This window comes from Drosophila ananassae, chromosome 2R (assembly GCF_017639315.1).
Source record: "Drosophila ananassae strain 14024-0371.13 chromosome 2R, ASM1763931v2, whole genome shotgun sequence".
In the NCBI taxonomy this organism is placed as follows: Eukaryota; Metazoa; Arthropoda; class Insecta; order Diptera; family Drosophilidae; genus Drosophila; species Drosophila ananassae.
In genome coordinates, this window is record NC_057928.1 from 26,525,153 (window position 1) to 26,547,582 (window position 22,430).

The 22,430-nt window shown below is 50.3% G+C and overlaps 7 protein-coding genes across 14 annotated transcripts; 4 read left to right on the forward strand and 3 right to left on the reverse strand.

Annotated features, from left to right (window-relative positions):
- The first annotated feature begins 159 nt into the window (after positions 1 to 159).
- On the forward strand, positions 160 to 6,167 carry LOC6507485 (adenylyl cyclase X E). 4 transcript variants are annotated; one of them, XM_014909763.3, is made up of 12 exons: positions 360 to 1,389; positions 1,481 to 1,626; positions 1,705 to 2,304; positions 2,359 to 2,640; positions 3,044 to 3,329; positions 3,398 to 3,573; positions 3,809 to 4,024; positions 4,088 to 4,412; positions 4,470 to 4,738; positions 4,791 to 4,885; positions 4,949 to 5,100; positions 5,355 to 6,167. In XM_014909763.3, the coding sequence occupies exons 1-12, from the start codon at positions 1,267 to 1,269 to the stop codon at positions 6,096 to 6,098; spliced, it is 3,414 nt and encodes a 1,137-aa protein (XP_014765249.1). In that variant the 5' UTR covers positions 360 to 1,266; the 3' UTR covers positions 6,099 to 6,167. The 4 variants fall into 4 exon arrangements, with proteins under 4 accessions (XP_014765251.1, XP_014765249.1, XP_001955908.1 ...); XM_001955872.4 differs by having other exon boundaries at positions 1,481 to 2,304; XM_014909764.3 differs by lacking the exons at positions 360 to 1,389; positions 1,481 to 1,626; positions 1,705 to 2,304; positions 2,359 to 2,640 and having other exon boundaries at positions 3,188 to 3,329; positions 3,392 to 3,573.
- Positions 6,168 to 6,276: 109 nt separating this feature from the next.
- Positions 6,277 to 10,386, forward strand: LOC6507486 (adenylyl cyclase X E). 2 transcript variants are annotated; one of them, XM_001955871.4, is made up of 11 exons: positions 6,277 to 6,432; positions 6,492 to 6,632; positions 6,689 to 7,177; positions 7,229 to 7,362; positions 7,426 to 8,352; positions 8,423 to 8,684; positions 8,743 to 8,832; positions 8,891 to 9,159; positions 9,222 to 9,631; positions 9,684 to 9,878; positions 9,932 to 10,386. In XM_001955871.4, exons 1-11 carry the CDS (start codon positions 6,349 to 6,351, stop codon positions 10,282 to 10,284), a joined length of 3,354 nt encoding a protein of 1,117 aa, XP_001955907.3. In that variant the 5' UTR covers positions 6,277 to 6,348; the 3' UTR covers positions 10,285 to 10,386. The 2 variants fall into 2 exon arrangements, with proteins under 2 accessions (XP_001955907.3, XP_032309477.1); XM_032453586.2 differs by lacking the exons at positions 9,684 to 9,878; positions 9,932 to 10,386 and having other exon boundaries at positions 8,891 to 9,163; positions 9,222 to 9,341.
- A 550-nt stretch (positions 10,387 to 10,936) lies between these two features.
- LOC6507555 (arrestin domain-containing protein 4) lies at positions 10,937 to 13,217 on the reverse strand. 2 transcript variants are annotated; one of them, XM_001955870.4, is made up of 4 exons: positions 13,064 to 13,217; positions 11,798 to 12,291; positions 11,549 to 11,731; positions 10,937 to 11,489 (listed from the first exon to the last, which is right to left on the reverse strand). In XM_001955870.4, the coding sequence occupies exons 2-4, from the start codon at positions 12,251 to 12,253 to the stop codon at positions 11,100 to 11,102; spliced, it is 1,029 nt and encodes a 342-aa protein (XP_001955906.1). In that variant the 5' UTR covers positions 12,254 to 12,291; positions 13,064 to 13,217; the 3' UTR covers positions 10,937 to 11,099. The 2 variants fall into 2 exon arrangements, with proteins under 2 accessions (XP_001955906.1, XP_044571066.1); XM_044715131.1 differs by lacking the exon at positions 13,064 to 13,217 and adding an exon at positions 12,489 to 13,024.
- Positions 13,218 to 14,371: 1,154 nt separating this feature from the next.
- Positions 14,372 to 17,256, forward strand: LOC6507487 (bicaudal D-related protein homolog). Of its 3 annotated transcripts, none has more exons than XM_044715129.1 (5): positions 14,372 to 14,466; positions 15,412 to 15,775; positions 15,839 to 16,170; positions 16,227 to 16,414; positions 16,480 to 17,256. In XM_044715129.1, exons 1-5 carry the CDS (start codon positions 14,387 to 14,389, stop codon positions 17,163 to 17,165), a joined length of 1,650 nt encoding a protein of 549 aa, XP_044571064.1. In that variant the 5' UTR covers positions 14,372 to 14,386; the 3' UTR covers positions 17,166 to 17,256. The 3 variants fall into 3 exon arrangements, with proteins under 3 accessions (XP_044571064.1, XP_001955905.1, XP_044571065.1); XM_001955869.4 differs by lacking the exon at positions 14,372 to 14,466 and adding an exon at positions 14,811 to 14,874; XM_044715130.1 differs by lacking the exon at positions 14,372 to 14,466 and adding an exon at positions 14,907 to 15,061.
- A 42-nt stretch (positions 17,257 to 17,298) lies between these two features.
- On the reverse strand, positions 17,299 to 17,993 carry LOC6507553 (dual specificity protein phosphatase 19). Its single transcript, XM_001955868.4, has one exon. It carries the CDS (start codon positions 17,991 to 17,993, stop codon positions 17,382 to 17,384), a length of 612 nt encoding a protein of 203 aa, XP_001955904.1. The 3' UTR covers positions 17,299 to 17,381.
- LOC6507552 (tRNA pseudouridine synthase-like 1) lies at positions 17,299 to 19,219 on the reverse strand. Its single transcript, XM_001955867.4, has 5 exons — positions 19,138 to 19,219; positions 19,043 to 19,081; positions 18,857 to 18,985; positions 18,484 to 18,801; positions 17,299 to 18,428 (listed from the first exon to the last, which is right to left on the reverse strand). The coding sequence occupies exons 1-5, from the start codon at positions 19,143 to 19,145 to the stop codon at positions 17,999 to 18,001; spliced, it is 924 nt and encodes a 307-aa protein (XP_001955903.1). The 5' UTR covers positions 19,146 to 19,219; the 3' UTR covers positions 17,299 to 17,998.
- Positions 19,220 to 20,736: 1,517 nt separating this feature from the next.
- LOC6507488 (mitochondrial carrier homolog 2) lies at positions 20,737 to 22,430 on the forward strand. Its single transcript, XM_001955866.4, has 4 exons — positions 20,737 to 21,120; positions 21,189 to 21,357; positions 21,420 to 21,917; positions 21,982 to 22,430. The coding sequence occupies exons 1-4, from the start codon at positions 20,904 to 20,906 to the stop codon at positions 22,052 to 22,054; spliced, it is 957 nt and encodes a 318-aa protein (XP_001955902.1). The 5' UTR covers positions 20,737 to 20,903; the 3' UTR covers positions 22,055 to 22,430.

Below are 22,430 nucleotides of genomic sequence, written 5' to 3' on the forward strand. Positions count from 1 at the left end.
CAAATTGGATGGAAGTTAAATTGTAAAAAGATAAATTCAATAAAAATTATTAAATAGAATTATAAATTATAAAATAAAAGAATATTGCAAAAAATACCAGATTGGACAGTGTTGTCTATCGATGGCCATTAGTTTTCTAAATAGACAACAGAGGGCGCGAGGGAAAGGCGCGTAAAAGTCAAATTAAGTACCCAGGTGTATGAAAGAGATTGCCCAATTATTTGATCATTGAAGAGTCAACGAGGGCAAAATCCTCTCTAATGCACAACCTTTGTCGAAATACTTTGAAGTACTCCCAGCTGTGTCATCAATTAGGCGCCACCGCCGTCACAACTGTTCTCACTGATAAGCCATTCAACAGGTCGTCAAAGGTGTGGAACAGGTGGGTGCCTCAGTTGGTCGCGGCTGTTCGTTTGGATCGGAGTGCTCAGGTCGGTCGTGTGCGCGGAGCTCTCCATAAATCACCCGGCAGGCAGTTACGGGGGACGGCGACGAAATCGAATCGGGGCGAGCGCTTATCGCGCCAGAAAAAAGAGTAATTTGTGATACCTGTCCCCGAGTATTGGCTTGTTGGAGCGCTACGAGCTTAAGTGGTGTTAATTTTTTATTAATTATTATCGTATTTATTGGCAACCGAAAGTCGAGTGCGAAAACGGCTCAAGTGCTCTCGGCCGTGCTAAGCCAATAAATAAATTACACAGCCATATAGCCGTGATCCTTCCCACCAATTGCAGCTGATAATGCACACGGACTTTATTGGCTGGCCGTGTGAGTGGGTGGTGATAGTGTGATTTACAAACCATTAGCACAACTATCAACAACACATTAGACAAATTGCTAAATGAGCTGCTGTTTTAGCAGCCAGCCCACCGCCCACCGCCATCAGCCATCAGCCAACAGCCGAAAGCCGTCATTTGTTAGCAAATACAAATACGAATAAAAATACATATACGAACCACTAGAACCCCCAAATCTGGAGGGCTGCCTCTCACCCGTTCGCATCGGACCTCTCTATTTCCCGCCTCCGATAAGACGAGGCCAATTTACCGATTCAATGGTTATTGGGGTTGTGATATTTCCGAAGCTGATACCCCATTGTGGCTAATTGTTCGATCTGATAATACCCGCGATTTATAGCCAGGCAGCGGCTCAGACTGCATCTGGTTGGGCAGAGCCATATAGCTGCCACCGAAATGACCCCCCGGGGGAGCTACTGAGTGCCCCGACAAGCCCCAACTCCCGACTCGACGGAATCGGAGCGAAATCATGGACTCCTACTTCGACTCGGCCATCGAGTACAACCGCAGCAATCCGCTCAGCCTGAACCGGCCCCACGAGCAGTCGCAGAGCATCCAGAATGAGAAGAACTGGGAGTGGTCCTACCTGGTGGTGAGTCTTAGGGCTTCAGAGAGAGCCATTATATTCGAAGGACACTTACCTTTCGCATCGAATTTCCTTCACATTCCTGTCTTCCCCGCAGCGAAAGTGCCGCAACCTGGAACTGGAGGAGTCGTACGACCTGTACATGCGGCGTCTGCGAGTCGGCTACCTCTCCCTCTTCATTTTCATTCATGTGGCGGTGACGGTCATCCATACGCTCCTGCTTCTGACCACTCCGGAGATCACGTACGTCTACGTGGACATGGTGGCCTATTTGTGCTCCGGTTTCATTATTTGGTTCGTGCTCTCCGTGAACTTTCGCAGCGAGCTGGTCAGCAAGCACGGCTGGGTGGTCTACGCCTCCTCCTGGCTGGCGGTCTGCGTGATGGTTCTGATGGACATCGGCCTGAACGTCTATCACGCCACCAGCCACAACGACATCCTCAATCCGATCTACGACGCCTACACACTGTATGCGATCTACATGTTCATGCCGGTGCCGTACCTGCTGCAGCCGTTCGTGCTGGGCTCTGCGGTGACCCTGTGCTACATCATTAACTACAGCTTCGTGATCACCGGGAAGGAGGACAACCAGATGCACAGCATTCTCAACGAGGCGATCTACTTGAGCTGCGTCAATCTGCTGGGCATCTTCTTCCGCCTGATGCGGGACATTGCGCTGCGCACCACCTTCCTGGACCGGAGGCAGTATGTGGAGGAGAACCTCCTCCTGCGGTACGCCCGCGACCAGGAGCGCAGTCTGCTCCTCAGCATCCTGCCCGCCCAGATCGCTGACAGACTGCAGGAGGATGTCAAGAACCGCATCGAGCGCTCCAAGCAGCAGCACCAGCAGCGCTCGCAGGTGGACCTTCGGCGCAGCTCCGACAGCCAGACCCTGAGGAGGTGGCGACAGCCGAACCACGGGTAAGGCGAACCCGTATCTCGAGCACTCTTTAATCATCCAGATCCATTTGGCAGGCCCCTCTTCATAGAACCCCACGAGGACGTGACGATCCTCTACGCCGACGTCGTAAACTACACCCATCTGACGACCACCTTGGACGTCAAGAAACTCGTCGAGGCCCTCCACGATCTCTTCGTGCGCTTCGACATCGCCAGCGAGGAGTATGATGTGCTGCGGATCAAGTTCCTGGGGGACTGCTACTACTGCGTGGCCGGGCTGGCGAACCCAAACGCCGACCATGCCAAGTGTTGCGTGGACCTGGGGCTCCGGATGATCAAGGACATTCGCGACGTCAGGTGGGTGTCTCAATCCTTTGCCATCAGAATCTTTACTTTTCCGATCAGTCATTTCTGATAAGGATGCTTTATTTAATCGGCGGGAGCACTGATTGCTGATAACCACTCTCGTAATCTCAGTCGGGAAAATTCCTGCGAAGCATGAATGAAAAAATTCTGCAAATGCTGCGTGTGAGTCGTATCGAAGTTTGTATTGAAATTTTGTTTATTTGAGGATGATGTCAGACTTGGCAGCTTAGTTTGGCGAGCACTTCACAGTCGGTGATAAGCCACACAGGGCACATTAATGTTATGGCTTTTAATGGAGGAACAACGAACGCCAGCGAAAGCTCCACTTAAATGATAAAATTAGAATATTTCAAACCTGTAGAGACCACATCTGTTGACCATTTTTGCCCATCAGGGAAAAGCGTCACCTGAACATCGACATGCGGATTGGGGTGCACTCCGGCGACGTGCTCTCCGGCGTCATAGGAGCGGCCAAGTGGCAGTTCGACATTTGGTCGAAGGACGTGGACATTGCGAACCGCTTGGAGGCCACCGGAGCCACTGGACGGGTGCACGTGAGTCAGGAGACCCTGGCCCTGCTCGACGGGGAGTACTTCTTCGAGGACGGCACTGAAAAGGCCCGCGAGGATCCGGTGCTCCAGAAGCACGGCATTCGCACTTTTCTGATCAAGTCGCTGCGCGTGAGTATTACTGGCCGAGATTGGGGCATCCACAGAGCAGCTCTATTATATGAAACCGAAAGTTGTAGGCCCCCATGCACGACCCGCGGAGGCGTCAGCGCGAGCGGCAGGCCAAGAAGCTGAGCGAGGCCAGCAAGGCGAACTTCATGCACAACTCCACGCTCCACCAGTACAACCAGGTGCGGAACCAGGCCAAGCTGGAGATGTGCCGCGAGCTGGACAAGATGCCCATCGGCAGGATTCAGTGAGTAGCTGGGGGTGTCTGTAAAAGGACAAAGCTCGAACTGAGCTCGAACTGAATTGGAGAGAAAATGCAATAAATAGGAAAACACTTAAGTTTCCATTCAAGTATGGTACTTGAGGAGGCCTGATAGTGGTTTTGAAAAAGATAAAGTAATTTCTTGTACTACTTTGGGGATCATTACAATAGACGTAAGGGACAGTCGTGCTAAGCTCTTTAAACAATCGTGCCTCCACAGACTGACCAAGGTCTTCCGGAGGAGCACGCGTCTCACTCAGGACGAGATCGAGGAGGAGACTTTTCGACGCAACATCAGCTCCTGCTGCCTGTTCTTCCGCATCCGCAACTGGGAGTACCAGTACATGCAGGAGCCTGACGTGATGCTGAAGTACAGCATAGCCCTGGCCTGGGCAATCTACATGGGTCTGCTGACAATCCAGCTGCTGAGCAAAGAGTAAGTCCTTCCTCCCATCGTCACAAGTGAATCAGTACTTCCACTCAGCAACTTTCCTGGCAGTGCCCGCTACCACTACTGGTTCATTGACGGAACCACGATTATCCTGCTGACTTCGCTGCTGGTCGTGTCCTGGTACAAGAAGCTGTGGATCATGTACATGTCGGATGCGGAAGTGTCATCTCCCAACAGCAGGCTCAGTGGCTTCTTCTTCCGCATGTCGGACGAAATGCAGCGCAACGTCTACATCAGGATAGTGATCTACTTTCTGACCATATTCTCCTACTGTGCGGTTGCCATAATGCAGGTGGTGGGCTGCAGCAGCAGCGACGACTACTTCGACGACGACCCGAGCGTCGATGAGCGGATGCAGTGCTTCCATCCTTGGGTGAGACCCCTCTTAAGCATCGTGATTCTCTTTTTTCATTTGGAGCTCTCCTTGCAGATCCTCACCAACTGCATGACCCTGGTCATCGGTATGTCCTTCCTCTTCACCCGCATACCTTTCATCATTAAGGCCTGCTTCTCCACAATCATCACAGTCGCCTACGCGATTCTTGTGGTGTTCGAGTTCCACTATATCTACTCCAGCAGCCCGTCCACCAACGTGAACTTCAACGCCAAGTACTCACACATTCTGCTGATGATCATCACCATGGGAATCTTCCATGTCATGGAACGCCAGACGGAATTCATAGCCAAAGTGGATTACAAGTAAAGTCCCCTTTCCTTTTACCTCTCCCCACTTCAAATCTTGTTCCTTCAGCTGGAAACGACAGCTTATCAAGAAGCAGGAGGACGCCCTGATCACCAACGACACCATCAAAGTGCTTTTGACCAATATTCTGCCCTCGCATGTTGGTATGTCCTCCCCAACGTAGCCCGTATAGTGAAATCCTCTTTAATCAGATACTCGCCCCTCAGCCGACTTCTATCTGTCCAACCAACTCCAGAACGAGCTGTACTATGAGGAGTACGACAACGTGGCCGTCATGTTCGCCTCGATCAAGAACTTCGACACGGACAAGATCGGGCTGAGCGTGCTGAACGAGATCATCTGTGACTTCGACGATGTGGTGAGTAAGTTTTAGACCGCTCGATCACTGCCGTTTGATACTGTATTAAATGGACCCGGCATTAGTCATTTTAATCTTATCAACGGCGATATGTGCACCTAAAATATGCCTTAAATAAGGCGCAATTTATCTATTCCGTATCCGCCTTGTGGATAATGTAACTCGTGAAAACCACACTTCCAATCGAAGCTCGGTCTTATTAAAACTGAATCCTTGGCAATAAAAAAATAATAATCCTTATCATTCTTAACCAGCTTAACAAGTACGGCCAGGCCCTGCGAGTGGAGAAGATCAAGGTGGCCAACTGGACGTACATGGCAGCCTGCGGCCTCGACGTCTCCCGGTCCGAGCAGGTGAACGCTCCCCAGTTGAAGTTCCGGAATGTATCGCTCATGCCCAACGGGAGGAGGAGTCGGTACGATGGGGCCAGAAGCTCTAACACGGACGGAGTCCAGCGTGTTCCATACGGGAACGGGAGCAACATTGCCCTTGATCTTGATCTCGAGAGGGGTCAGTACGAGGGGAATGTGGTCGCTAGTGCCCCCCGACCCAGTGCCATCCAGAGCAGCAGCAGCAGCAGCAACGAAGTTGTGAGGGTGATGGCCGAGTTCGCCCTGGATCTGATGCGCACAATGCGGCGCTTTAGCGCGGAGAACATGCAGACGGAGTACGAGGGAAGCACCGACTACGGGATGCTGCGCATTGGCATTTCGCACGGCAGGGCCATGGCTGGGGTGGTGGGCATCTCGAAGCCGCACTACGACATATGGGGCAACCCGGTCAACATGGCCTCGCGCATGGACTCCACGGGGGTGCCAGGGCAGATCCAGGTCACTGAGAACACGGCCATGAAGCTTCGGGAGTTCAACATCCAATGCAACTACCGGGGCATGACCTTTGTGAAAGGTCGGGGCAACATCCCCACCTACATTGTTGGCATCGACAAGGAATACGAGTTCCTGCCGCATCGCATGCCCAAGGGATCCAAAGAAGAATAGCCAATTCCCCGGAGATTAGGAATAAGAATGTATATAAATCTAAATAAGATAATCTAAATAGAATCGAAATCTTCGTTTATATTTTTTTGTTGGACGCAGTGCTTCAGGAATGGTAGAAGGTGGGAATCCAGTGGGATAGAACGCTTGGCATGGAAGCTAGATCCTCATGCCTAGCGGATCTAATCAAACATTTCGATTCATTAGGTCGACAGCCGACTCAGTCGCAGGAAATATTGTTCACACTCTGAAAATGGATAGCACAATTTACAACGAGGACGTGGTGAACTTGCGTTCCTTGACCAACCTCAAGGGCTTCGAATGGCAGCACCTGAAGGTGAGTCCATATTTGAGCGTGTCATGACTTAAGGATTGCTTTAAATCTGTCGATTCCAGAAAAAGTGCCGTGAACTGCGTCTGGAGGGCGTCATGGACTCGTATATGAATTTGACGATAAGCGCCCAACTCATTCGCTTCATACTATACATGGAAGTGCTTATGATATTGCACATCCTTTTGCTTGTCGTCATGGTATCGGTGGGTTGCTCCATTACCTCTGGTATGCCGCCTGCTATCAAAGTGTTATGTTGCAGAATCTTCGGTTATTCATACTGCTCCCATATCTTATGGTTGCCCTTTTGACGCCTTTTATTGCGTGGCCCATCTTCAAGAAGAACCTCAAACACCCCCGTGTTGTCAGAATAATAGTGAGCGTAGCCGTCGCCCTTCTAATAACCATTGCCGACTTATTTGTGTCCCTCTGCAACCTGGGGAAGTATTTGCTGGTGCCCAGCTACGACCACGTAGTTATTGCGTCCATTTATTTGTTCCTCCCCATCAGCGTGGCAAAACGCAGCAAGGCTTACCTCCTGGCAGTGCCAGTCTCCCTAATTTACTTTGCGCACATGGTCTGGAGGCTGTGTATCAGCCAAAGCTTCGTTAAAACCAGGATCACTAGCTACGGTCTCTACCTCATTTCCCTGAACTTTGTCATGAGTTTCTGCAACTTCCAGCGCCTATATGAGACACGGCGTTGGGTCGTCACTCGCTACCAGCTGGTTCTCCAGGGCATTACGTTCAAGGTGGGTAGGACAAGAACAAGCTTTCACTTTGAACTTGATTCAAATCCTTAGGTTGTGCTCAACGAGGAAAGGGCCCTTCTGGAATCGATCCTGCCGCAGAGAATGTCGCACTTCCTGCGAGAGGACATGTCCAGTCGTCTTGCGTACGAGTCGAGGAATGTATTTCGACGAACGTACAGGAACCGGTCTGTGGTCGTGGCTTCTTCGTATTCTTTAGTTTTCCCTCTAACGTTTTCGTTTCTCTGTAGAAAGCTCTATATCGAACCGTACAATGAAGTGACTATCTTGGTGGCCGACATGGTGAACTACACCTATCTTACCAACCAGATGCGGGCGCACGAACTAGTGGAAATCCTGCACGAGCTGTTTGTCAACTTTGACTTGGCGGCCAAGAAAAACAAAGTTCTGCGAATCAAGTTCCTCGGGGATTCCTACAACTGCGTGGCCGGCATTCCGGCCTTTTATCCCACCCACGCCCACAGCTGCATTGACCAGGCGCTGGAGATGATCAGCATAACCCAGCAGTTGAGCAACCGGAAACATTTAAACATCAATATGCGCATTGGGGTGCACACAGGGGAAGTGCTTGCGGGCATCATCGGGCACTCCAAGTGGCAGTTCGACATCTGGTCAAAGGACGTTGACATCACCAACCGGCTGGAGGCGTCTGGAGCACCCGGCTTGGTGCATATTTCTGACCGCGTCATGGGTATGCTGGGCGATCAATATGTAGTCAAAAACGGCACAGAGGCAGCCAAGCTGGATCCGATATTGCAGAATTTTCGCACCTACCTGATCGTCAGCCGAAATTCCGGTAGTGTAGAACTCTCCGAGTCGGAGGAAAACTACTCCGGCAGCTCCAGGGAAAGTTTCGCCTCCTTCCATGGCGATGTTTATGACGAGATTCGGACACGAGCGCACCGACAGATGGTCGAAGAGATGAGCAACATGCCTGTCGGCCGAAGGATTGGATGTATAGGCCCGTCAAAGGTGAGAAAGGAGAGTTTGCAAGAGGAGTACCTGTTCAAGTCCCAGATCAGGCCCGTTTTCCTCACTTTCCGCGATCTTAAAATGGAGCTGAAGTTCATTAAGCAACCAGACCTGATGATGAAGTACAGCATGTTCATGGTGGCCATAACTGCAATAATATTGTGTAAAGTGGTTTTGATTGACCAGTAAGTCTCCTCGGAAATCCGGATATACAGATTCAAACGACCCTTGTTTTGTCTTTGACCCACACCCAAGGGACGAATCTTCCGACGATGTCATCCTGTTTCGAGTCAAGCCGTTCGGGTTCCTCCTACCGCTGTTGCTGCTCTGCATGCTTGCCCTCTTCAAGAAGCTCTGGTTGCAGAGACGGCCTCTGACGCCCATGACGCAACCGAAACTCGTCTTGTTTCGCTGGCTGCTAAAAGGATCTGAGCTCATCGAAGGATCGCTGTACGTCCGGGTCAGTGTGGCTGTCCTATCCCTGCTGATGCTGTATTTCATGTCATCGGAGCGGGTGGTGCGCAGACAAACCCATCCTCCCCTAGCTACTGCTTTCACCTTTCACCTCTTTTCAGTTCTCCTGCGACATAGCTCAGCTGGAAATCGATATTATAGATGCGGACCTACAGAACGAGCCGCCTAATCTTAAATGCTTTCTACCGTGGGTATGCTTACTGAGATTAGGCTGTCTTGACTGCTCTGGCTAAGAACCTTACCGCGTAGGCCGTAACTTACGCTGTGGGTATCACACTCAGCTTGCTGCTAATTTTTTCCGGCGTTCCGTTGGAAGTTAAGATGGGGGTGGGCTTCTTTATCCTTTTCTTTCATTTGGGGACCATTCATGACTACTACGGGATCGCCTTTGAACGATCAGACTCCACGAACATAGGCCTAAAGGCGGACTGGGCGCAATCCTGGTACTTGATTGCGTTTTTCTCTGTCGTCTTGATAAGGGAGCAGTACTTCACCTTCACTGCTAAGGCGATGTTTTAGTAGGTTGTCCTCCAAAGTACTCCCATGAAAAAGCACCACCTACTCAGCGTCTTTCTCACAGCACTCGCCATCTGTATTTAATCAAGCACGAGCAAACCCAGGCCTCCACGCGCACTATAAAAGTCATCATGGCCAACATCCTGCCTTCCCACGTGGCAGAGGTTTTCAAGCAGCGCCGACGCCAGGATCAGCTTTATTACGAGAACATTTCAAAGGTGGCTGTGATGTTTGCCATAATCGATAGCTACTCGTTGGAGGCCGTGGGACTTCGAGTCCTGCATGAGATCATATGCACCTTTGACGATCTGTTGGCCAAATACCAGGGCAAGCACAAGGTCGAAAAGATAAAGGTGATGGGCTGGACTTATATGGCGTGCTGTGGTCTCGACGTGGAGGACTACACCGACTTTTCAGTGAGCATTCAAGAGGGGTTGAACGCGGAACCCGACGTGGATGCGGACAGGCCAGAAGGTATTCGCTTTAAAATTAATCATAAAGGTTTCCCTCTTATTCCCATCTCCAGCGTCTAGTGAACGAAACGTTCACTTTGCTTCACTGCTGGAGGAAGAGAACCAAGACTGGGCCAGTCAACTTAATGCCGAAAACGTAGTCATGGTCATGACAGAATTCGCCTTCGACTTGCTTCGAATCATATATGAGATGGGGGTGGTACAAAGAGACATGCCATATCACAGTTACCCGCTGAATGTCAAAATTGGTAAGCCTTGCTATTGTAACTTTTTCGACAGTGACCCACTCCATTGCCCCAAGGCATCGCACATGGGCCTATAATGGCCGGCGTGGTGGGTCTCTCGAAGCCGCATTATGACATATGGGGCCACGCAGTGAACATGGCCTCCCGGATGGCCAGTACCGGAGTAGTGGATAAGATACAAGTGCCTCGTAAGACCGCCAAAGTCTTGCGCGCATTCGACATATACTGCGAGTATAGGGGTGCGACTCCAGTTAAGGGCGTGGGTGATGTACCCACCTACCTCGTTTCTCTGGACCAAAGCCAGGACGAGAGGAAGTCTGGCACCCCGGACATGTTCGACGAACAGTTTCAGTACGGCGAAAGTTTCCAGCAATCGCCTACCGACAAAACGCCAGACAATAAAGAGTAGAGAACTTGGGCGGGGAGAAATATATTTGGTTTTCAGACCCAAAATAAATCAGCTCTTCATCCTCTTTCGGTTTCAGAGGAATATCAGACAAAGCTTTTGCTGCAGGGCGAAGGGATATAATAGCCGACGCGTTTTTTAATTATTTTAGTGAATACTACTAAGTAAACCCGCATTAGATTGGAAAGTGAGTTACTATCCTGCCAGCGAATCATTCACGGGAGGAATTCACTGAATATTGATAAATATTCCGGTTCCAGCATTAGGAATCCAAACGAGATGGATTCTGTTTCTAAAGGATTTTTCGAAACACTTTTATAATGACAGATAAGTTATGATCACTGCCACTTTCATTAACTTTGTTACGGGGTCTATGCTATCTGGACGAGAAGTTTAATACATTTCCAAACACGCCACTGCGTTAGAACTTGTCTTGAGCAGGCGTTGTTGGTATATACTTTGTGACTTTGAATTTAATTTCCTATTCCTTAAGAAATAAACCCTCAACACCTTGCATCATTTGAACAGCAGCACATTAACTGAAAGCAACCCTTTATAGAGAGTTGAGTAGTTTCAGTTGAAGTTTTCCAATATGTTGAACAAAAATACACATCCTCTTAGGACCTCCGAATTCACATGGACTAGGATCTAGCGATAACATTGTTAGGTTTTAGTTTAATCGGTTTACATTTACAGAATTTCCGAGCTACAGACGAACGAGTTAAATACAGTAGATTAAGCTTGTTTATGGCGCATCGTTGTTAACTGAACTATGGGCATTCCTGTGGCTATGGGGCTCGAATATTGCGGCTCCTGTGCTATGCCTCGCTGGGCTTGTCATGCAGCCAGGGCCGGAAAATGGGGAGAGTGGAGGGATAGTGGGTGTGGGTGTCCGGTTTGAGCACCGACTCCGGCCATGTGTTTGCATTCGCGGAGTCGCCGGAGTTTCGGAACGGATAAGTGGCAAGTACGATGGGAAGCTGCAGCTTGATCTCCTTCTCCAGGGACTTGGGCTCAATCACGAAGAACACATCGTAGGAAGTCTTGATTAAGTGACAGCCCTGCAGGTTCGTCGGCGGCAGAGGTGGAACATACAGCTCGTTGTGCCACTCGTCCTTGCCGCCCGGTCGGATCTTGCCGCGCACTAACACGGCCAGCTCCCGCTTCTCCGTCTGCACAACCTTGCCCCGAGCCAGGTACTCTATGGTCTGAACGAGAAATGGAATCGGTTGTAAGAGCAGCCAACAGCACATGGTGAAGTACTTACCTCTGTGAGTGACGCCTTTGTCCGTTTGACGGAAACGTTACTGTGATTGGAAATAAACGCAGTGACCAGAATGTTCTCGCCGGGCACATACCCGCCGCGGTCCAGAGAAACTCTGCACTTGATCTGCCCTCCGCCTACGCAGACGACGCCCAACTTGTGTTCCACCTCGCAGGTGAATGGTTGCTGCAAGGATGCGAATTTGACCATATTAGAGAAATGTTGATAATAAGTTTCCCCACAACTACTCACCGCCAGAATGGGCTTCTCCAGGTTCAGGTCGATGGGGTTCATCACGATGAAGACCTGGTGGTTTTTGTGGATGACACCGTTGTTTTCGCGCAGGGCTGCCTTGCAATAGAACTGGATCCAGCCATAGCGACCTAGGAAGGTGGAGGGTAGGCCATGCGGCAATCCGAGCTTGAAGGGAAAACTGTGAATGCCTGGGGAGAGGATGGCCGGCCCGCCTTGGTCCACGTCTCCGAGCAGCCGCATCCGAAAATCGATGTAGTTCTCCTTGTCGTAGGTTCGCTCCTGCCGACGTCCATTGCGGACGACGCCCTCGCCCACCACATGAAAGTGAAGGCCCAGGGCCGGCGTCTCGTCCTGGAGCTCGATGAGTACCCTGCCGGACAGGAACTGTCCCGGGAAGTAAAGCAGTGAGGTGTTGTCGAATATGATCAGGAATTTAAGGAGCTTGCGTGGCATCTTTGCTGGGGATGGTGGAAGCTTTCATTGGAGCATGCCTGAAATGGAGGGGAAGCACAGGCGGATTACTTCTCCGGTCTTGCAGTGGAATACCTCTGAAGAATCGCTAGTGGAGATCCATCTCGCCATGACTAACCAGCGAATTGCAATAATTAAATTATTAAATTGTCCAGATGGCCCAAAGAGCCAACGAGTTCATTAGAATACACTTTTTCGCGGTTCATGCGTGCCTTACGTTAGGATCGGCTAATGACAGCTTATCCGTCATACTTGGGCTGTTCCCCCCTGCACCCCTGCACCACTGTATGTAAATATGTACGATTGGATGACTCTTCGCGTATTTATGTGGGTAGTATTTAGGCGGCGAAGGAAGCAAAACCAGTTTGGCGTGGCCCCAGTTGCTGCTGCACCACGACAGTCCAAACTTCCGCAGGGCAAGGTCAGCAGCCGGATTGGGAGCCTCTCGTGGCTCAGCCTCGGGACGGGTCACGCCCTCATCGCTGGCCTCGGCCATCGCCAGGTGTGTACATCGTTGCCAAAACCGTAGGCTGCACCGACCATAATCGGAGAGCCACTTCGGTGCAATATTCGACAAACTGGGAAATCGGCAATAGGAATTGACGTAATTTCCCCGAGGCCAAGGAACCTGCATTCCTCTGGCTTTCAAGCCAATCTGTATCTCTCTCTACAAGGCCTCTTGGCGTTTTTCGGGTTTCAACTACATTCCGATTGTCTCCATTGTGGGCGCCCACAAAAGCAATGTACGTATATAATCGCCTATTTTTCTGTTAGTAATACTCTGGCACATACAAATCAAGTTTGTGGACCGACTGGAGCACCGACACAGTCCGCCCCGATCCGATCCGATCCGATCCGACTCGCTGAAGCACTGGGAGCACGGTAACTTGGCTCGATCGCGACCGCACTCGCTGACGTTGGTTAGGCGACTGATCACCGCGGCTGTGCATCGTCTCGGGCTGAAAATAACTTGTTTGGAGCAGGTTTTTGTGAGCGATCTGCCGAGAGAGATTCAGCTGGAGCCGGCGGTGGATGTCGTAATATGCCAATGAGCTGCCCCGCTCGTGTTTTTGTTATTGGCGCATACACACATTTTGCGTGGTTGTGTTGTTTACCTTTTTGGGGAATGGACAGGATACGCTCAATGACTTTCTTCTGCAGGTGCCCCTTTTCGGCCGCTTCGATTTGAAAGCACAATGGAAACCCCATGAAGGAAGCCCTTAGAATGTCGCGAAAGACCTCTGGAAGTTACAAATGGAATGGTTCACTCCCAGGGTAGTCTGGCAAATGAGCATTCGATTTCAAGCCACTGGGTCCCACAACTTACTATGCGGCCTAGTGGAAATCGGTCGCACCTACAAGTGCTTGGCTTGAGGTCTATACACCGTGCTGGTTACTGGTTGGTGGTAATGGTGTACATATATCCCCGGACCCCCGAACCTGGCCAGACACATAAATGCACTAAGTGGCACACATTTATGCATTATGCATGCAATTCATACCGGTTTAGCGTTTAGTTTTCCAAATCGAGGTATCCAAATCGAAGAACCTCAACTGTAACTCATGAAAATGAAAGGCCAAAAGCCAAGTGAGCTGCCAAGGAACAATCCAAACATAACTGGCTGCGCCAAACTGAATGGGAAATGGCTTCTGCTCCAGCAGACTTCAACGCCTTGGACTAGAGTCGAGTCTTAATTGTTTTTCTTCCAAAATTGGCATGTCCAGAGCAAACACTCATAGAGCCGCTTTCCAGCCATTTATTCAGACTACCAATCACCCTAAACGCCGCGCTGATTAGACACTTATTTACAAAAGCTAATCCGACCGAGTTTCTCCTCGGATTCTTTCCATCCGCATTAAGCACACTTGTGGTAATGAGCGGAGTTTTCCTTTTCAATGTTTTCTCTTCTTAATTGCTGGGAACTGCTGATCTCTAATGACCCCACCATTCGCCGACCACTCGTCTGCCAGTGGAGTAGCCCAAAATAGGATTACCCTGAGCGGGTGCGCTCGTTTAGACCCAAATGATAATCGACTGGCTAGGCTCGTAGTTTTGGCCAGCAGACAATTAAGTCTGTGCTGGCGTTCCAGTCAGTACCACTTTGTAGCTGCTCCATGCACCACCTCATATCCGAGTCTCGGATCTTGGCTCCGTTTAGCGCTTTGTTAAGAAACGGCTCTCCATTCGGCTTCGGGTAATTACAGTAAACTCCACTATGCGTCGTCTTTCATAACAGCAGCGAAAGCCGCACTGTGGCTGGCGGGCAAGAATATCTCGGCGAAGCATCAGCCGCCAGGGGAGTGGCTCGGCACGGCGCAGCAAACGGATTTGTTTGGTGGTTTGGGCCAAACCAAGTTATAAAACTTACCCACTATACCCGCTACATGTACGTTCGAAGAGAAAAACAAAAGGTGTTCCTTCACTCTTGCCACACAAGCTTCTGTCCGTGTGTTTGTCTCTGCCACTTGGCTCTTTCGTCAGCCGAGCGCCACTTGGACACGTCTCTGGCGCGCTCTTTCCCTCCGAGCCGCTTCGGTGTTTCTTTTTAAGTCCGCCCCGACCGCGAAGTGGCTCAGTTGTAGCGATGACGCCGAGTGCGCTGGTAAGCTCGATCCCCTCCAGCTGGTGCTCTCTCCTCAGGGGAACAGGTGTAGTGCGAGAAAGTTGAAACTGTAACAAGCAGAGTGGAGTGGTGCAGAGCGGAGTGGTGTGGTGTGGAGCGTAGCGGTGCAGTCCATGAGTCACCTGCTTCGTAAGATGCAGGAGTGCGGCAGGAACTACTGCAGTTTGTAAGCGATCGTATCTGACCGCAGGAGCGCAGGAGTGTCGGTGGATTTGCATAATTGGCTAATTACCGATCTTGACACGTTGTTTAAAGTGGAGAACGTTTAGTGGCAAGAACTGTTGGCATATTGTCTGTCCCGTTTGCCGAGCAGCCACCAAGCGGCCTCCGAGTTCACTGTCCCGAGTAAACAATAGTTGAGCAAGAGTGGGCTAAGCGGAGCTGCATAAATTACGGCAATACGAAAGGTCTTTATGGCTTCGAGCCAAACCGTTAAGTGGCTGCCGCTCTTACCACATCCGAGCTTTTCAACACCCAGCTTAGCTACCTAACCCTTTTCGGAATTGTCTCCCCTAGGATGGCAGCAGAACCAATGACCACAGACCAGCCAACAGGAGTGGGCTTGGAGCCCCAGGGTCCGCGGCACATCTGCCGCGCGGACGATGGAGATGCGGACTCACTTTCCTCCCTCTCGGACCACCTGACGGTCTGGGTCGACGGCGAGGAGCACTGGATATCCGGCGTGGACGAGAATACCACCTGCGCAGATCTTGTTTGGGCTCTGCTCAACTACCAGAATAATCCGCAGAGCCTGAGGAACCCGACATGGAACCAGGAGTACGCCATTGTGCAGAAACTGCACCACTACGAAGAGTACCTGGACGGGGGTGCCCGACTCGCCGATGTTATCTCGAAGCAGCACGCTCCACTAGCCGACAAAGTAAATCAAATGTTCCGCGTGACCTGAACATTTCCATTCATTGTCTCTTCCCTTCTCTTCAAGTGCCAGCTTCAGCTACGCCATCTGGGACCTGCTTCGACGGGCAAGCACCCTGCGACCACCGACAAGGACAGTGGAATGGGCAGTCCAGTGGAGAGCTCGCGCAGCATTCGCTTCCGGCGCAGGGGAAGGCACAAGACGCTTCCGCCGGCCAGAGTTAGCCAGCTTTTGGAAGGGGAGCAGTGGGGGGAGTTTGGGATGAGGGACCACCCAAAGCAACCAAAGAGGAGCCGGAAACTACAAGTGCGGAACGGCCCACTGGCGCCGAACGAGACTCTGCTGACGACAATATTGGCTCAGGACGAGACTATCCTCCAGCAGATGTCCATGTTGCAGTAAGTGAAGTAGGGTCCTTGCACTCGATCGACTGAAAACGCTTTTCTTTTGGCAGCGAAAAGGATCGACAGATTCGGAAAATCGAAGAGGAGAAGCATCTAGTGCGGGAAAGAGAGATGGGCAAAAACTACCTCCTGGAAACATACCTGAGGGACTTGGAAGATCCGGAGGAAAACGGCCCCCAAGTACAAGATCTCGAAGAGGGCGTGATGAGATTACATCAAGATCGTAACCATGAAATAGGTAAGCCCAAGGCACGTTTAGAATATGTAGGACACTCGCCTCTTTCATTTCATTTTTACTTTCAGCTGAAGAATCCGCCTGTAAGGACGACGGTTCTGTAACGGACGAAATGCGCCTATTCTGGCTCGAGAAGATCCACGCAGTAAACAAGCAGCTGCAGCGAGAAGAAGAGCGGCTCCTGAGCCTGCACGCCAAAGTCCGGAGGCACCACGTGAAGCGGGCGTACCAATCGAAGAGCGAGGTCCTCCAGCACATCGATAGACTCGACTCGGAGCTGGCGGCGCAGGTGGCGGATATCCTTCAGGTGGAGCGGAAGCTCTTTACGGCCAACGAGCAGCTGAAGGCCAAGCTGGGCGTCCTCGAGTGTTTAGGCCGCGAATTCGAAACAACGGTGGCCCGCAACGACCAAGAGCCGTCGCCCGTCACAGCCTCTGAAGAGAGGTCGACCAAGTCGATTGAACCTCGCTCGCAGCACAAAGAAACCAAAAACGATCTCCGTGTCTCAGCCGTGGGGCAGCCAGTATTAGAAGACCACCTTCTCATCCCCAGCCACATCCAATGTCTGACCCAGTCTGAGTTGACGGACAAGAACCTGAAGGACCGCCATGTGCCCGATAAGGGCTTGTCCAAGCAACTGTTCATGGAGGAGCCTTCTACCTCAACCAACAGGCCGAACAGGCCCGAAAAGTGTTGCGCTCCAGCTCTTTACTCCGCCGGATCGGACATACAACACCTGGGCACCCTCGTCTAGAGATCCTCCTAGAATATCGTTTCACAGATTTACAGTTTTTGTACCAAATTATCACCTAACCAAATACAGATTTGATTCATTGTTTATGTTACTCGGCTGCCTACCTGCCCGTTCTCAGGTGCGAACAATTTTCTTCCTATATTCTTGTTCAATTTTATTTTTGGCAACAAAAGGCGCTTATCACACTAAAAAAGCTACACGCCGAAATACAATAATTTACTTAAGAGACTTCTTCAGCTGCTGCACGAAACCAGCATTGGGCTGGATGCACGGTCGCCAGGACTTGACCAAGTTGTAGGCCTCCTCGTAGCCCATGTCTCGCCGCTGCATCAGGTAGCCGATGACAACGGCAGCGGAACGCGAAACTCCCGCGTTGCAGTGGACCAGCACGCAGCCCCGCGAGCGTCGGGCCTCGTCGATGAATTCGATAGATACGGGCAGTACGTAGGGCATGAGGTCTGTCTCAGGCAGGTCCAAGCAGGGTAGATGCTTGCATTTCAGTGTCGGTGGAAGCTCTACGTTGGGCGTTTCGATGCCAATACTCAGGAGGTGCGTAACTTTGAACTTCAGCACGTTTTCGGTGCTTACGGAGTCCTGAGAGCCGAGGTAAAGAAACTCACTTAGGATACATGCGGGCACGGTGTCCGGCTTGGTGTCCACCACGAAACCGTAGGCGCGCGCCTCTAACTGCTGCTGCTGAGGCGACTCCTCGTCGCCGGTGGGGGATGTGCGACGCTCGATGAAACGGGCACCGGTGGGCGTAGTGACTACTGTGTTGGTTGGCCGCAGACTGGCCAGACGCTTTTGCAGCTCGTACAGCAAAATCATCCTTTCTAGTTGTCCTCCCGGTAGTGCACACGGCAGAGGTAGAGTCCGCAGGCAGGCGCCAGAAGAACGCGGTGATCCCACGAGTTTTTCGAGGGAATAGTCAGCATCTGGTAAACACTTTTCTCGTCGATTCGCCCGCAGCCTAAGGCGAGCAGGGTGCCAACAATGCGCCTTACTTGCTTGTACAGAAATGATTTAGCACGGATCTCTATCTCCCAGTAGTCGTAGGAATTCGCGGCCAGAGCGGCGTTGCCAGCCACAGCAAGAGCTCTTCCTGGACGGATGCTTATGTCGTCGATTTTGCGCAGCGTAAACCTAGGGTGATCACGGGACGGGCTTTTTTGGCGGCTTACGCTCATGAAGGTACGAAAGTCGTGGACCCCAATGAACATTCGCGCCGCATTCCGGACTCGTTCAATATCGAAGCTCGTGGATCTGTGGGAAGAATATATTCAGCGCGCACTTTAAACTTCGTAACGGGGATATGTACTGTAGGAAATAGCAACGATCGAGTTCCTCGACTGGAATAAACGACTCGTATCCCTTGTTTCGGAGATTTCCGCTTTCCACTGCGCCAGTATTCCGCGAGACAGCGAATCGGTACAGATAGGTGCGCCCGGTGGCGTGGTAGCGGCAGTGGAAGGAGTCTGACACCACCTGGCTGCTCAGTATGCGGATGGGAAGCCTTTGCTTGTCGAGAGTTCGGTTAAGCACACCAGTTAGGGTTCCAGTATCATACGGCTGGCCATCATAGCGCTGCAGGTCCACGTGAACCGTCGAGTGTAGAGCGTGTACCCCTGCGTCAGTTCTGGAACAGGGTGAATTAATGAATACTTTACGTAACACCTCTTAGCTAAGCTCACCGACTGGAGAGAACCGTTTGAATATCGTTAGTGGGTCGAAAAACGCGCAAAGCCAATTCCAAGCAGCCCTGAATCGTGTTGGTGTCCAGACGGGGCTGCTCCGACTTGTTAACAGTCTTCTGAATACCACTACGGGATTGAATAAGTTTAGCGATATATGCAATTGGTATCTTTAAAGCTACCTACCGAAAGCTCGTGCCAATGTAGGATATATTCAGCAAATACCTGTATGGCTGAATGAAAAAATATCAAACAATCAAATTATTTACAAATATTCATACCTGTGCATAGTACCACCCCACGTTCAAGAAAAACAGCTGTAAGCTGGTCAAGATATATATCGATATATCAGATCCATATATCGATAAATGACTAGTGATGGGATGGTTCTGCATTTGCTATTTTTCGGAGTATCCGAATTCGGACTACATAATAAATTTAAACTTCAAAATATACTCATAATAGGGCAACATTTAAAAACGGATTTAAAAACGAATTTACTATAACTAATGATATTCCTCAAAAACATTTAGCGAGAAATATAAAAGAGGAAAACTGGTTCTTAGCGTTTGACGCAGATTGATGGGAACATATAGCTTTTACCATTCGTTCGTCAACATTTTGCAAGGGGACCGTCCAAAAATATTGTACAATAAATATAAAAAAATAATTTGTTTGTAGATTTTGATGCAGAGTGGTGGAGAATCGATCCACGAATCGTTAAAGGTATTCCGCTTAGGAATCCGATGATTTTTGGCAAAGATATAGCGATCGCTGGGGGCCATATAGCCCCTTCCATGCATTCTTCATCATTTCGGAAGGGGACTCCCCAGAAAATTGAACTAAAAATTTAAAAAATATTTCGTTTATAGATTTTTATGCAGATTGATGGAGAATCGATCAACGAATCCTTTAAGGGATTCCGCTCAAGAATCGGATCATTTTCAGCAAAGATAAAGCAATCGCTGGGGGCCATATAGTCCCTTCCAAGCATTCTTCATCATTTTGGAAGGGGACTCCCCAGAAAATTGAACTAAAAATCTAAAATATAATTTGTTTGTAGATTTTGATGCAGAGTGATGAAGAATCGATCCACAAATCGTTTAAGGGATTCCGCTCAAGAATCGGATCATTTTCAGCAAAGATATAGCCATCGCTGGGTGATATACAGCCCCTTCCATGCATTCTTCATCATTTTGGAAGGGGACTCCCCAGAAAATTGAACTAAAAATTTAAAAAATATTTCGTTTATAGATTTTTATGCAGATTGATGGAGAATCGATCAACGAATCCTTTAAGGGATTCCGCTCAAGAATCGGATCATTTTCAGCAAAGATAAAGCAATCGCTGGGGGCCATATAGTCCCTTCCAAGCATTCTTCATCATTTTGGAAGGGGACTCCCCAGAAAATTGAACTAAAAATCTAAAATATAATTTGTTTGTAGATTTTGATGCAGAGTGATGAAGAATCGATCCACAAATCGTTTAAGGGATTCCGCTCAAGAATCGGATCATTTTCAGCAAAGATATAGCCATCGCTGGGTGATATACAGCCCCTTCCATGCATTCTTCATCATTTCGGAAGGGGACTCCCCAGAAAATTGAACTAAAATTTTAAAAAATATTTCGTTTGTAGTTTTTGATGCAGATTGATGGAGAATCGATCCACAAATCCTTTAAGGGATTCCGCTCAAGAATCAGATGATTTTTGCCGATGATTTAGTGGCTCTATGCATTTTTGTACATTATGAAGGGATATTTAACATTTATCCTTCTTTTTTTAAGCAAAAAATTATCCGCCGCCCAAATTTCGTTACCCAACACTTGCCTTCCTACACTTTTTATACCCGACGAACCAAATCGATCAGGTGGCAACTCCGTTCTGTCATTTAGTTTTATAATCAGAAATAATCAGACCAGAGACTGGACAGCCGTGCCGTGCTCCTCCTACCGGTCAGATACAGTTGCAGGCTCTTGTACAGCAAGTCCACCCAAATTGCAAGCGCCAAAGTTTTCGTCGACATCAGCAGCACATACCGTACACAGAATGGCCGGCTTTCCCGACTACAACACTCACATCGAGGAGAATGCTGAGGTGAACGCCTGGATTAGGTTCGGCCTGAGGATGGGCGTCAGCGCCGCCCTGCATCCCTTTGAGTACTCCAAAACACTGATCCAGCTCGGCTACGAGCCGATCGCAGCCCGCCCTGGCAAATCGCTACTGGGCAAGCCGATCATGAAGCTGCCGAACATTTTTCAGTACGGTGGGTGCAAAGTTCCCGGTTTGTGGATGCCGGCAAGCAGGATTTGATACGTGACTTTCCGCTTACAGCTGGACACATAAGGCAGATAGACGGCTTCTACGGGTGCTACCGCGGCTTAGCACCGAAGCTGGTGGGATCCGTGGTGGCCATGGTGGTGAGCGAGCGGGTGGCCGACAAGCTGGGTCTGGACAAGCCGGAGGAGGTCAAGGACGACTCGGACCTGAATGAGGAGGAGATGCAAGTAGTCTCGCTGTTTGAAGACTGGGTGGCGTCTCATTTATTTCGTTTTCCTCCCACAGGTATGTCCTGTTCAAGTCCACCCTGAAGCGGGACATCGTACTGACGGTGAGCGGCATCGTCGCCTCCCACCCATTTCACGTGATCTCGCTGCGCATGATGGCGCAGTTTGTAGGTCGTGAAACCCTGTACACCTCCATTCTGGGCTCCGTGGCTGAGATCTGGAAGACAGAGGGCATCGCAGGCTTCTTCGCCGGCATCGTGCCGAAGCTTCTCTGCGATGTGGCCTGTCTGGTGCTCAGCAGCTCCACGGTCTACATTTTGAACAAATACGTGATCAAGGACAAGCTGGGCAGGCAGTATAACGCCGGCTTCACGCAGTTCGCCATCTCCAGTCTACTGTATCCCCTCCAGGTAGTTTCCACCTGCTCAGTTGTTAGTGGCTCCCGCCTGATGGCCGGCCAGCCGCCAATCATGCCGGTCTACAACAACTGGGTGGACTGCTGGAACGACTTGCAGTCGCGCGGCGAGCTCAAGCGCGGAAGCTCCCTCTTCTGGCGGTAAGTCGCGGCCAAAGCATCTTGGAGCCTGGATACTGACGCATTTCTGAATCACTTTCCGCAGATCCCAGGCATTAAGCGTTCCCATCGTGCCCACTTCGTTCGCGCCCTTGCCCAAGCTGGCGCGCTACCAGTAGAGCGCTACCTACTAGACCACCACGTTCAGGCATTGGAGGCAGCATCGATTTTTTGAACCCGATTCGCCAAGGCGGCAATTCTGCACCTCACCGGCAACCGACCTGGCGCCCTCCGACCCAAGAAAACTGCATTTGTTCCACATTTCACCCAAACCAGTCACTCCGTCACAATTCTGTAACCCAACTTAGATGCACGACCTAGTGGCTGCTTAGCCCATTCAAGCGGACGCTTCGCGCGGTAACCTTTAATTTCTGCATCATATAGTACTGGATACTTTTCTAAGTCAGACTAGCTCTTAAATCGGCATAGCTGCGCACGATTCCTGTTACTGTTTTACTGAAAAAAACAATAAAAATAATTGCCAAATCAGCGAAA

Bases quoted from the DNA above. Each gene is read 5' to 3' on its own strand.
- LOC6507485 (XM_001955872.4), top strand. From the start codon at position 1,267: ATGGACTCCTACTTCGACTCGGCCATCGAGTACAACCGCAGCAATCCG. The intron at 3,574-3,808 runs GTGAGTAGCTGG...GTGCCTCCACAG, and splicing joins ATGCCCATCGGCAGGATTCA to ACTGACCAAGGTCTTCCGGA. The intron at 4,739-4,790 runs GTAAAGTCCCCT...TTGTTCCTTCAG, and splicing joins ATAGCCAAAGTGGATTACAA to CTGGAAACGACAGCTTATCA.
- LOC6507486 (XM_001955871.4), top strand. From the start codon at position 6,349: ATGGATAGCACAATTTACAACGAGGACGTGGTGAACTTGCGTTCCTTG. The intron at 8,833-8,890 runs GTATGCTTACTG...CTTACCGCGTAG, and splicing joins TTAAATGCTTTCTACCGTGG to GCCGTAACTTACGCTGTGGG. The intron at 9,632-9,683 runs GTATTCGCTTTA...TCCCATCTCCAG, and splicing joins GGATGCGGACAGGCCAGAAG to CGTCTAGTGAACGAAACGTT.
- LOC6507555 (XM_001955870.4), bottom strand. From the start codon at position 12,253: ATGCCACGCAAGCTCCTTAAATTCCTGATCATATTCGACAACACCTCA. The intron at 11,732-11,797 runs GTGAGTAGTTGT...GCATCCTTGCAG, and splicing joins TGGAGAAGCCCATTCTGGCG to CAACCATTCACCTGCGAGGT. The intron at 11,490-11,548 runs GTAAGTACTTCA...TTTCTCGTTCAG, and splicing joins CAAAGGCGTCACTCACAGAG to ACCATAGAGTACCTGGCTCG.
- LOC6507487 (XM_044715129.1), top strand. From the start codon at position 14,387: ATGCACCACCTCATATCCGAGTCTCGGATCTTGGCTCCGTTTAGCGCT. The intron at 15,776-15,838 runs GTAAATCAAATG...CTTCTCTTCAAG, and splicing joins ACGCTCCACTAGCCGACAAA to TGCCAGCTTCAGCTACGCCA. The intron at 16,171-16,226 runs GTAAGTGAAGTA...TTCTTTTGGCAG, and splicing joins CAGCAGATGTCCATGTTGCA to CGAAAAGGATCGACAGATTC.
- LOC6507553 (XM_001955868.4), bottom strand. From the start codon at position 17,993: ATGATTTTGCTGTACGAGCTGCAAAAGCGTCTGGCCAGTCTGCGGCCA.
- LOC6507552 (XM_001955867.4), bottom strand. The intron at 18,986-19,042 runs GTAGGTAGCTTT...TCAATCCCGTAG, and splicing joins TACATTGGCACGAGCTTTCG to TGGTATTCAGAAGACTGTTA. The intron at 18,802-18,856 runs GTGAGCTTAGCT...ACCCTGTTCCAG, and splicing joins CAAACGGTTCTCTCCAGTCG to AACTGACGCAGGGGTACACG.
- LOC6507488 (XM_001955866.4), top strand. From the start codon at position 20,904: ATGGCCGGCTTTCCCGACTACAACACTCACATCGAGGAGAATGCTGAG. The intron at 21,121-21,188 runs GTGGGTGCAAAG...TTCCGCTTACAG, and splicing joins GCCGAACATTTTTCAGTACG to CTGGACACATAAGGCAGATA. The intron at 21,358-21,419 runs GCAAGTAGTCTC...TTCCTCCCACAG, and splicing joins GACCTGAATGAGGAGGAGAT to GTATGTCCTGTTCAAGTCCA.